The following is a 12,831-nucleotide window of genomic DNA, read 5'->3' as shown; positions in this document are numbered from 1 at the left end:
GCTGCCTCCCGAGTTCCACAAATTCCCAGAACTGCCTCCCGAGTCACCCGAATGGCCAGAGCTGCCACCCGAGTCCCTCGAATGCCCAGAGCCGCCATCTGACTCCCATGAATGGCCACCAGAGCCGTGACTTTCCAGTGCTGCCAGCCAGAGCCTTATGACCTTTCCATGCCTTCTGATCCTAAGCCTCCTGACCCACTGGGGTTGTACAAACCTGGGTAGGTTTAAGGTTGGGTAAAGGATTGTCAAAGGATGGTCAACAGTGTAATTATAAATGTAATTACAAAAATTAATTCCAGATGTAATTACATGCAGGTATTTAGTCATAAGTACATCACAAGTACATGATAAACACATGTATTTAGCTAATAAATACATTGTAACTAATGATTAATTTCAATGTAAATACATATTAGTTAAGGACACTTCATATAAAGTGGAACCAAAATTGGTAATCGTGACAGACCTACACTCAAAAAAACTCCATGTTCAAACTACTTATCTAAATTGAGCTTAAACAACACAATTCTGGAGAATTTTTGGGGGAAACTTAATTTTTTTATGTTCGATCCACTTAAATCTGTTATGTTAACTTAATCGATTTGTGTTGTAACCAATTAATTGAGTGAAACCCTGCATTTATTACAGTGTATGTTAATGTCAATATTAATTCAACTTATTTTTAAAACACAATAATACATAATAGCAGAAAACTACAATACCTATGACACTGCAGAGAGTAACATTGAGCAGATTATACATACAAATCTTGCGAAATAAGAGTGACTGAAAAACAATATTCATTGGATTTGCTAATTTTTTTAAGGTATGTGGTTGCAAAAAATGTATATGGGCTGAATTAAAACAAACAAATAAATTTTTGTGATGTTTAACTTGATTCATTTGTTTAAATTCAGCCTATATAAATATCTTGCAACCACATACCTTTGTGGTAATTTAGTAAATCCAATAAATCCAGTGACTTGACTTGTACCTCTTCCAGCTGTGGGGCGTTTGCCTGCATCTCCTTTAAAGCGTTTTGTGAGCTGGCAATGTTCAGCTGAGTTTTCTCCAGCTCTTTCCTCAGCTGCGACACCAGTTTCTCAGAGCACCTCTTTTTTAGGGGCGACATTAGTGGAAGTAATAACATGAACACATCTTTAGAAAAAAAATATATTAGCATGACTTAACAAAAATACACTGCAATACACTCACCCTCTCCAATATGGCAAGTCTGTGCTTTAAATGTTTATTCTCAGAGCAAAGTCCCTTAAAAAAGACAAAAAAAAAAAACACTTGGCAGAAGCTACCTGAAAACAGATTATATCATAACCTAAAGACTGAAATTTACTGTTGAGAAATTTTTGTGAAAATGAGAACTCACATTTAGTTCCTCCTGCTCCTCCAACTCTTTCGCCTTGATAGCTTCATAATCTTTTCTAAATCTAAAACGAGTTAAATAAGTCAGAGAATTGGATACAGAATAATAAAACATGAACAAAATAAAGGAAAAGCACATACTGTTTCATTTGGCTGCCGTTGTATTTTATTTGATATGCTGCTTCGATCATCAAATCCGGATTTGATTCCCATGATTCTAGATTCTGCAAGCACTGGATTCAAAAGGAAAGCAATATATTTAAAGAGACTGTGCAAATTAGCAAGTGTCGAACAACAGCTTTGCTAAAATATTTTTCTTTTATTATTGTCATGGTCTATTACGTTCATCATCCCCTCATTATCAAGCTTGATGAGTTCTGTCTGCTTCATGTGAAGTACAGCCAAACCAACCCGGAAGACGATCTCCAAACCCTACAAAGAAACACATGGATATAAACGTTGATTTGGGGTCATTTTTGAGTCTCCTTCTATAATTTTTCAAAAACAAAATCTTTAACAAAACAGCTTTAAACAGAAATGTTAAGGTTTATGTGTGTATTAATGGACATGTTGTAATATAGTCATATGTATTTAGCTTTAATTATCATTAATTAATTAAGTCAATCTTTTTTTTTTTGTGTTTAGTTAAATATTTGCATGACACATCAATTTTTGGTATTATTTATGTCTATTCCTACATTCTGGCCAACATTACATTGGTTATAAAAAGGCTTGATATTCTTTAAAGCACTGATAGAAATAGCATGTGACTTGCTCACTTCTTGTGGCGGGAAACTCTGGAAAGCATTGAGGTATGTCATGATTCTTTTATCAATAATTTGTACAAAATGTTTAGAAAATACCAATAGTAGATTAAGTATTTGTCATCTCTGTTATTGTGAATTTCTCATTCGCATTTTAAAAACTACAATATGATCATGGGTATCTGTTTTGAGGTTAGCATTTTAAGCTAAAGCACAAAATGGTGAAAAATGTTAACTCCGTTAGTGGTTTCATATGTTTAGCCATAACATGTAGTTGACAATGGATAACTGAGTCAAATATATTCTCTATCACTAAGTAAAGTTCCAAATGCTAGAGATGTGATGCTGTGCGGCAGGCTTTGAAGCTTGTATCAAAAATAAAGACAAAAAACACAGCTTTATTTAAAGAAGGGGATGGACATACACACTGAAATAAAATTATGTCTGTAAAACTGTTGCAAACAATTTATTTGTGTTAAATTTAAACAAACAAATTAAGTTTAATAAAATTCTACCTAATGTGTTTGTTTAAATTCAGCCCAAATAAATTGTTTACAGCCACTTAACATAAAAACAGTGTAAATCCAAGGAATAATCTCTTAATAGTTGTTTTCAGTGCAGGCAGGGGTCAAACGGGAGCAAGCAGAAGCAAAATGGGTAATCCACAAGAACAGTCCTATGTATAGATGATAAATTAGGGCAGGCAGCAAACAAACAACAATCCGAAAGACAATACAAAGTACAAAAACACAACAGACAGGATCAGGGAGAATGTTTATTAATGCACACACAACAGAGATAGAAGACTAAGCAAAGAAGAGTATGTGAGAGTGTGTTCATGCATTTTTTTCCGGGCTGAGCTCACAAGGAAACATAATTATTTTGTGTTTTGTCAGTTTAGTGGCTAATTTATATGAAAATGTATGAATTTTCAAAGGAGCTATGACACCAAACACCACCCCTAAACCCAACTGTCATCCATAGATGAGCAAATCCTACTAAATAGTTTAATGTAATCGTACAAATTCATATGAATTAGCCACAAAATCCAAAAGTTACGAATTAGTTGTGAGATTGTTGTTTTTTTCTGATTTGATAGCTACTGATTTCTAAAAATCGTTCCATTTACAGTTCAATTGAAATGATGTGAGCTGCCATGTGGAGTGAAGGGTTTGATGGAATGATTAAAAGTACCTCACACATAAAGATATCGAAAATCCGCATGGCAGCTGAGATTGGCAGAGATGAAAGGAAGATGCTGTAAAACCAGGATGAGGAGAACACAGAGGTCTGGAAACCCTGAGTCTGGAAGTGGGAATGAAGCTCAGGTAGCTGCTCCTATATCAAAGATAGAAAAACAACATCTTTAGATCACTGAAAAGTAATTCTATAGTAAGGCTAATAATTCTGACTTCAAATGTTTATATACTGCCATATAATTTTTTTCTTGATATTCATTTTTGTATTACATTTGATAAATCAGGCATTTTTGCAACTTTTTGCTTACAACAATGTCAATTTAACCACAAAAAAACTATTTTGCCCCTAAAATTTTGACAAAAGAGACCATTTCAGGCATTTTTTCTCTCTTTTTTTAAACCTGTTATCTGATATACCTGTGAATATCAAATCCAACAGGGTTTTAAACAAAGTACTAATCAGGGTTGCGTTTCCCAACACCCTCGTTAGCCAACAAAAGGTCGCAAGTTCCGTTGTTACAAACATAGTTTGTTGATTTGCCTTTTCCCAAATCCGTCACTCCAACGAACATTCGCAAACTACAGTACGTCTCATCTTGAGCACTCACAACTACACCTCTGGAGCTGTAGTTAGAAACATAGTTCCTGGCTGTGTTCTATTCCCACTTATCCCGCCTATGCCCTATTCATTTAGAACATTCTAACAGTCAAAGTTGGAATAATTAAAAATAAAAAAGCATTAAGGTCATCTCTCTTGTAATTTGCTTTCAAACTATTTTTACAGTTCGATTTTAGCGATCTTCATGTTTAAAATTGAGCTCCCTTCGCAGCGCACTTTGAAAACATTGTTGTCACTTTGAACACAGCCTCATGGCGAAAGCTACAGGTGACCTATTATTTAAAAGCGGAATATGTTACGTCTCCAAAGCTTGCAAAAACAAAAACCATACTTTAATTATTTTTAGTTTATAGTGGATTATTTATTAAATATCTGTACTGTATATGACATGGGCCTGCTGGTTAGAACTTTCTGCAGTGGTTTACATGTGTGAAATTGTAAAAGTAGACTTTAAAAACATTTTAAAAATAAATAAACAATATCCTTCCTAATAATACTACTACTACTAATAATAATAATAATAATAATTAAAATCATCATCATTATTAAAATATGATTTTTTCATTTCAATAAAAAATAAATATTACATTTCATTTTATAATAAATAGCTTTATTATTTATTTATTCATTCATATGGTTTATATGATATTAGAATACGTGTTAGCTTTTGTAAGTGATATGCTTTATAATAGAATATGTAAGATTCAACTTCTCAATAATATTAGTAAAGCAAACACAGGCCCTATATGTGCCATTTACATATTTTTCAGTTAATATGGAAAGCATGTGTTGTGTGCATGAGTGCATGTTTTTACCAAATCTAATATTGGATCTTATTTTAAATGCGAGTGCGTGTAAAACAATTTAACTTACATACAGAATTAATGACGTTTTTCTCTAAAAAAAAAGTTACTCCACCCAGTTTAGAGCATCATGATCGGTGTTTTACGTTAAAAGTGGTTCAAGTGATGTATCTACGACAGAGAAACTACGGGTCTTGGGAAACACTCTTCACTACATAGTTCTTTTCCCAAACGATGCATCATACTATGATAGTTCAGCCGTGAGTTACATCGTTGTTTGGGAAATGCAGCCCAAGTTGATTTAAGGTCTTAAGTACTTTAAGGCTTTATAGGATTAGCACACCTGATTCAGATTATCAATTAGTTAACAGAGAGGTCCATGAACTTATCCTTGTGTGTCAGATAAGAGAGACATAGAATATGTGCAGGGCAGGAACTGGAATTGAGAAGCACTATTTTAAAATGGAGAAAAATCATAAATGTCTACCTTAATCATAGAGTCAAACTGGTAAATGCAGCATCCGAGCTCATCTCTGCTGGATTTATAGAGCTCCCTCATTCTGAAGTCCTTCATCAGCCTTACAAAAACACAGAAGGCCTCCTCTTCAGCCATCTGAAACATGGACATTTCACTTCATTGCTTTAAAAAAAAAGATTTTTGCTGTTTGTTCATACTCATTCATTTTATTTTCGGCTTAGTCCCTTTATTTAACAGGGTCGCCACAGTGGAATGAACTGCCAACATTTCATGCAGCGGATACCCTTCCAAACCCAACACTGGAAAATACCCATACACTCTTGCACTCACACTTATAAACTACAGCCGATTTACCTTATTCAATTGACCTATACTGCATGTCTTTGAACTTGTGGGGGAAACTGAAGCACCCAGAAGAGACCCACGCCAACACAGGGAGAACATGCAAACTCCATACAGAAACGGCCACTGACCCAGCCAGGGTTCGAACCAGCGACCTTCTTGCAGTGAGGCGGTCATGCTACCCACTGCACCACAGTGCCCCATTTGTTCAAACTACTTATTTAAAAAGAGCTAAAACAACACAATTCTTATGGATTTTTGAGGAAAAATTATTTATTTTAAGTTCAGTCCACTTAAATTTCTAAAAATCTAATACAGTGGTTCTCAAACTGTGTTACGTGTACCGCTAGTGGTACACAGGCTTCCTTCTAGTGGTACGCGGAGGAATGAAATATGTCCTGTACATGCTACACACATTTTAAAATTTACAGAAAATGATGTAAATAATATGCCATATATGACATATAGCCTATATTTTTGAGGTAATCTGCCACAACTGTGCAGAGTTGTAGCTGCTTTACTGGGCCTATTATGCTATACTGTATTTCAATACTGCTCATTTTGGTGGTACTTGGAAAGACAGTTTTTTTCTGAGGAGGTACTTGATGAAAAAAGTTTGAGAACCACTCATCTAATAAGCTAACTTAATTCCTTCATCTTGTGCCAACTCAAATTGATTGAGTGGAACTCAGCATTTTTTCCAGATACCATCATTTCATACATTCATTCATTTTCTTGTCGGCTTAGTCCCTTTATTAATCCAGGGTCGCCACAGCAGAATGAACCGCCAACTTATCCAGCACATGTTTCACGCAGCAGATGACCTTCCAGCCACAACCCATCTCTGGGAAACATCCACACACACTCATCCACACTTATAAATTACTGTCAATTTAGCCAACCCAATTCACCTATACCGCATGTCTTTCGACTGTGGGGGAAACTGGAGCACCCGGAGGAAACCCACGAGAACGCAGGGAGAACATGCAAACTCCACACAGAAGCCGAGGCTAAAACCAGCGACTTTCTTGCTGTGAGACGACAGCACTACCTAATGCGCCGCAGCGTCACCCGTCCCACCATCATTTCAATAAAATGTAAATAATTGAAAACAATTGTATGAGAAATACAGTAGGAAATACTATTTTTTTCCAAATCCTTGCACTGTTAAACGTCACTTGAAGAATATTTGAAAAAGAATTTAAATTTCACTTGAGGGCCAATAATTTAGTCTTGAACTATATATAAATAATTGTAAACAATTACCTGTGTGAGCAACAGGCCTACAATAAACACACTTCCCTTGCAGTACCCAATTTCTTGGTCTAAGACTGAGTAGGCCTGCAAACAAAAGCCACGTTCAGTTATTAATAGATATAGTATAGTATATTATCAAAATGATTTTGTACTTCTCTTTTCATAATGGCAGGTAAAAATGCTCGTTCATGTAACCTTCAGCACGTTGAACAGTGTCTCCTTGGAGATGCTCTGGTGGTTGTGGAAGAGCTGGTGGTGTGGGAAGGTTCGCGTCAGGTCTCTGTGTATCAGTGTTTCAGAGGGAGAAGAGCTCTTCAGCAGATCTGAGTACTGCGGACGCACTGACACATTCCCAGAGTCACACAGCAGCTGCCAAACCATGGCCCGCAGATGAGCTGGGACACCCCTTCTGGTCAACACCTGATCCAGACACAGATCACTTTTAAAGATTAGATTAAATACAAATAGTTAATAAAAAAGAATACCTTTGATGCAATTCAGTTCAGTCTGAAATAGTTTGAATAAGTAGCAGTTTAAACTTTTTAATTTTTTTTTAGGTCATGTCTATCTTAAACAATGGGGTATATGCCGAAGCATGCTAATAGGACTTTTAATTTGCCAGTAACCTGGGTTAAGCGCTTCCGGCGAATTGAATGCCACTGCAAAATCCGGCGCGTTTAAGGTTTGTTTTCTTTAAAAATCAGCGATCTCCACTAGCTGAGTGATATCCGATTTAAAGTGGGTCTCAGATTGTACAAGAAGCACTGCATTAAATTACATTTCCCCCGCCATATCTTTATAATATGAGCATTTATTTTACCCCTGTATATTCAATGGAGCTTCTGCGTTAGCCTGCCGATTCTGACGAGCGCATGCGAGTAAACAGCTTTTTGTCTCGTTTTACGCTTAAGTAACTAAATAAATGCTAAAGTTTATTTAACTGAATGTATTTTAATGATATTACAACATCGATGCTGTATAAGGAACCGTATAAAATGAGAAAAAAGTTCACAATAACAGGTCACCGGAAGTGTATGAGCATGGGAATAGCACTAGCTCGGCATATACCCTATTAAGACTTTAGAGTGGCCTGGTCAAAGTCCTGATCTGAATGTGTTTACTTGTGCATCTTTGACTAATATTTAAAGTAAGGTCTGACTTTGCTTAGACAAAAGTCTTATCACTCAACAGAAATAATGTACAGTATAGAATATAGAGTCACAGAGCAGTGGAAAAAAAATATATAGCGTATATGACTCCCATGAGCTTGGAGGACTGCATACATTTCTGCAATGACTCAAATCACTTATTAATAAAGTCATCTGGAATGACAAAGAAATGTTCTTGCAGGACTCCCAGAGTTCATCAAGATTCTTTGAATTTATCTTCAATGTCTCCTCCCTCCTTTTACCCCAGACATGCTCAATAAGGTTCATGTCTGGTGACTGGGCTGGCCAATCCTGGAGCATTTTGACCTTCTTTGCTTTCAGGAACTTTGATGTGGAGGCTGAAATATGAGAAGGAGCGCTATCCCCCTGAAGAATTCGCCCTCTCCTGTGGTTTGTAATGTAATGTCTTGATAATTCAGGCTGTTGATGTTGCACTCTACAGATCTCTTACATGCCCCCATACTAAATGTAACCCCAAACCATGATTTTTCATTCACCAATCTTGACTGATTTCTGGGAGAATTTTGGGTCCATGCGGGTTCCAGTAGGTCTTCTGCAGGATTTGTGATGATTGAGATGCAGTTCAACAGAAGATTAATCTGAAAAATCTACCTTCTGCCACTTTTTCAAATGATCAACTAGAAGTCAAGTTATTATTTGTTGCTCTTACAACTAAGACGACAAGACTTATGTCAGGTAGTATAAGTGTGACAAACATGCAACAAAAAAAAAAAGAAATCAGCAAGGGGGCAAACACTTTTTCACGCCACAAATTATAAACTAAAAGCATCAATATCACTAAAGAACCTTTATTTTTCAGATTGTAAGCCAAACAGAGACAGACAATAAATTTTTTTTTTGACATTCACAATACATTCATAGTTTATTTGAACACACGACTGAAATCATAACATGGGAGTGATGCTGGATGGATGCGTGTTACCTTGATCTGCCCCACTTTTCTCTTGCTCCAATCTTCCCATTCATTAATGACATTCTCCCATATATTCTCCTCCAAAGAGAAGGTTTTGGGTGAAGTGGGATTTCGCAGGACTCCATTTACAGAGTAGAGAGACTTACTGTCTGTCTCTAACAGCCTGATGAAGAAAACAACCAGTGCTGAGTGCAAGTGAAGTAAGATGATGTTGTACTTTTGTACTTAAACAGTAATAATTAGTGTCAATCAACAAACATCCTTGAATATTTTTGAGTGCAAGGTGGCTATTCAAGTGAAAAACTTACAATTTAAATTTATATTTATTCACCCTCAAGTGGTTACAAATTTTTTTGAGTTTCTTTAAAAGAAGATCTTTTGAAGAATGTTAGGAAATGGTAACCACTGACTTCCATAATAAGAGAAACAAATACTATATACGTCAATGGTTACTGATTTCCATAATTTTCCCAAAAGTCTTGTTTTTTGTTCAACAAAATTTGGAATCTCAAACCATTTTGGAACAAGTGGCTGAGTAAATGAGGACCGGTTTTGGGTGAACTATCCCATGAACATAGGAACTACCAGAATTCTATAACTACTAATAATCATTGTGGTCAATCTAGCTATTTATATATGGATTAAATTGAAATTTTGACTCGTTATATACACAACCATTACTTTCTACTGAGATTTTTGAATTAAGCTTCTGTCATCATGAAGTCATTATCATAAAAACACTACATTTTTTTGTAAAATAGCCGATAATTAAATCTGAAAAGAAAGAGTAAAGATTTTTCAACGCAGGCAAAATGTTGTTTTTACCTGCTGACCATCTGCATATGTTTTGGACATGCCCACAGCAGGCCACTTTTTGGTCAGGTGTTTTTAATACATTCAATAAAGCTCTCAAAATCAATATAGACCCTGATCCTTTGCTAGCCCTCTTTGGAGTATCCCTTGGACCTGATTTGACAGTCTGTGACAGCAAGGTTGTTGCCTTTACCACAATTTTAGCCAAATGTGCCATACTTCTAAAGGGAGAACACATTTCCTCTCCAACACAGTGGATACTGGACATTTTTTACTGTATCAGACTTGAAAAGCTATAAGATGTTTATTCTCTGGCTAACTAGATTCTTTTTATAAGACTTGGCATCCCTTTCTTGGCTATATCAAGGGCCTGTATATTACCTGGTGCTGGCAACCTGTTACATTTACCATTTAATTAGAAAGTTTTTATTTTGTATTATTTTCCATTATAATTTTTCCCCCCATCTGTATCCAGTTATTCTCTGATATTATATACTTATGTATCTAATGTACTTAATTTGATATTTATGTATTTATTTATTTTTTGTTTTGTTAATTGAGTTAATGAGGGAGAGGTCAGGGGATGGGATAACCAATGGTCAATATATTATGCATGCCTCTCTGAATATTTAATTTGTATTGTCATACAAAAGACCAATAAGAGGATTGAAAATAAAATGTTGTTTTTGAAAGTTTGAAAGACGTGTCTGAACTAAAGTTAGGGATGCACCCATATGGATTTTTTGGCAGATATCGATAACCGATAACTCTTAATATTTGGAGGCGATATATGTTAGGCGATAAATATAAATATTTCAAAATGTTATATTTTTTATACAGTAAACAACTGATTTAATAAAAAAAAACATATAAATTTAATAGCTTACTCAAAGCGATCCAGAACTATGTTCACGATTTTACATAAATCAGTATGCTAAAAATTTGTGTTTCCTTTAATAGCAAATTAACATGCAACTTGACTGTTGCATAAAAGTAATAGGTTAAATAACAAAATGCAATTTAATTAACAAACAAGTTAAATATTAACAAATAAATATACTTAAAATGAAATGAAAATAAAAGAACTAAGAACTAAAACCAGCTCAACCCAGTTACTAGTTACTAGAGTTATTAAGGCACAGCAATACTTCACAAAGAAAGGACAAACTTTGAAGGAATAAACAATGTGAGAAAAGCTTTGTTATAGTGCACTGGACAAGTTTGAACAAGTTCGACCCATGCATGAGCAAAGCAGGCAGCTTTGTACAATTATGTAATCTATCGACTATACTGTCACCAATATTGATGTAATGTTGTAATGTAGTAACGTATTAATGCATTATACAAATATATTAAATTACAAAATTTAAAACCTCAGTGTACCCATCTTCTGATGGCTACTTCCAGCAGGATTACAGTTCAAGTCATAATTTGTGAATCATCTTGAACATAACAATGATTTCACTGTACTCAAATGGCTTCCACAGTCACCATATAGAGCACCTTTGGGATGTGGTGGAACGGGAGATTCGCATCATGGATGTGCAGCCGACAAAACTTCAGCAACTGCGTGATGCTATCATGTCAATATCTGAGGAATATTTCCAGTATCTTGTTGAATCTATGCCACGAAGGATTATGGCAGTTCCTTAGGTCATAAGGGTCCAACCCAGTACTGGTAAGGTGTACCTAATAAAGTGGCCAATGAGTGAGTGTTTGTGTTTTCTTTTTGTTTTGTTTTTTTAGATTAGTTCCAGTTTTGGCTTTGGTACTGGCTACTTTAATGTGCCTAAAATATTATCATATAGCATCCAATAGAAAGTATAAATTTAAAGAGAGATCTGTGAGCACATATGAAATTCATCTAACAAGCTATCACCTTTACTATCACCAAAAATGAATTAAAAATACAAACAAACAAACAACATAAAACAAACTAATGTGTTTCCTTAAACCGAGAAAAAAAAATATGGTCACACATTTTAGAAACTGATCTGTCACTAATGTAATGTGTAACTTTTTTTGTATTTAGCTTGTAGGAAACAGTGTGGGGTGAGTGTGAAGAAATGACCTGTTCTGTTCCTCCAGTTTCGCAAGTAGCTTCATCTCTTCTGTGCTGAGCTCAGATCCCGGTGTAGAAGACAGAGATGAAACAGTCAAAGAGTCCATCTCTAACACTCAATCTTACAACTCTTTCCAACAAGCTACACAAATCATTAGAAAATGGCAGAAACAGACAAAATGAACAGTCATGTAAAGATTTCTGGTTAGATATATGTGATGGGAAGCTGGTGTAATTAGCCTCATTACCATGAAAAGTGGAATTTCTTACCAGTCTGCAGGATTCCTGTCATTTGTGGGTGTAAATGTCTCCACAAAACCTCTCTGGTCTCTGTCAAACTTATTCCTGATGTAACATTAGCCGTCATACCCGGTTCTTCCATTTAACAGAGAAAAAACTACAATAGAATCACATGCTGCTTTATAGCAAAGTCTCACAGGCTGGTCAAAGTTCCTCAAAATAACAGCGCTGCCCGTGACTCAGGAGCTTGTTTTTAAAAGTGACCCTGACCGAGTGAACAACTTCCTCTTACAACTTCTCACACTTTTTAGCTGACAAATATGGGCCCATGATAACATTCACCTGGGGGACTTTAACCAGTTTAACTGCAAAGAGAAGCAACTGCACGGTTCATTTCATGCGGTGCTGCAATGAGACAAATATTAACAGACAAGTTGAAGCATAAATCATTTACTGATACAAAAAGGAAAGTTTTTTTTTTACCTCAACAGAGCTGTGCTTCAACGCTAACTTGAACTTTTTTCTTATCACACACCCTATTTTTAAGGAAGTTGACAAATTAACATGGCTTGTTTACAACTCTACAACTCTCTCTTGCTCTCTCTCTCTCTCTTGCCATTTGTTTTACTACTCATCTGAGATTAATAACGCTACATAATTGTAACTAATGCATATTCACTTGTTATCTTCTGTTTTTATCTTTGTTTGGCCCTCATAAGCGATTACTGACATTGCAACTTGTGAATACTTAGAATCAGTTTGTTAGCACCA

General features: G+C 35.6%; 1 protein-coding gene across 6 annotated transcripts in view; it reads right to left on the bottom strand.

The window, feature by feature from the left end:
• The window catches only part of evi5a (ecotropic viral integration site 5a), a 50,033-nt gene extending 37,681 nt beyond the window's left edge, over positions 1-12,352 (bottom strand). For all 6 annotated transcript variants that reach the window (XM_087240473.1, XM_087240475.1, XM_087240474.1 and 3 more), the window contains exons 1-12: positions 12,091-12,352; positions 11,830-11,962; positions 8,955-9,108; positions 7,038-7,262; positions 6,852-6,926; positions 5,253-5,378; positions 3,339-3,482; positions 1,723-1,812; positions 1,522-1,613; positions 1,385-1,445; positions 1,216-1,269; positions 995-1,114 (exon numbers count right to left, since the gene is read on the bottom strand). In XM_087240473.1, the coding sequence (XP_087096599.1) occupies positions 995-1,114; positions 1,216-1,269; positions 1,385-1,445; positions 1,522-1,613; positions 1,723-1,812; positions 3,339-3,482; positions 5,253-5,378; positions 6,852-6,926; positions 7,038-7,262; positions 8,955-9,108; positions 11,830-11,927 (1,239 nt within the window). In that variant the 5' untranslated portion in view covers positions 11,928-11,962; positions 12,091-12,352. The remainder of the gene's footprint in view (positions 1-994; positions 1,115-1,215; positions 1,270-1,384; positions 1,446-1,521; positions 1,614-1,722; positions 1,813-3,338; positions 3,483-5,252; positions 5,379-6,851; positions 6,927-7,037; positions 7,263-8,954; positions 9,109-11,829; positions 11,963-12,090) is intronic.
• Positions 12,353-12,831: the final 479 nt, after the last annotated feature.

This window comes from Danio rerio, chromosome 2 (assembly GCF_052040795.2).
Source record: "Danio rerio strain M-AB ecotype USA chromosome 2, GRCz13ab, whole genome shotgun sequence".
Taxonomy (NCBI): domain Eukaryota; kingdom Metazoa; phylum Chordata; class Actinopteri; order Cypriniformes; family Danionidae; genus Danio; species Danio rerio.
The sequence above is the reverse complement of the archived record's forward strand: the minus strand, read 5'-3'. Positions and strand labels throughout refer to the sequence as shown.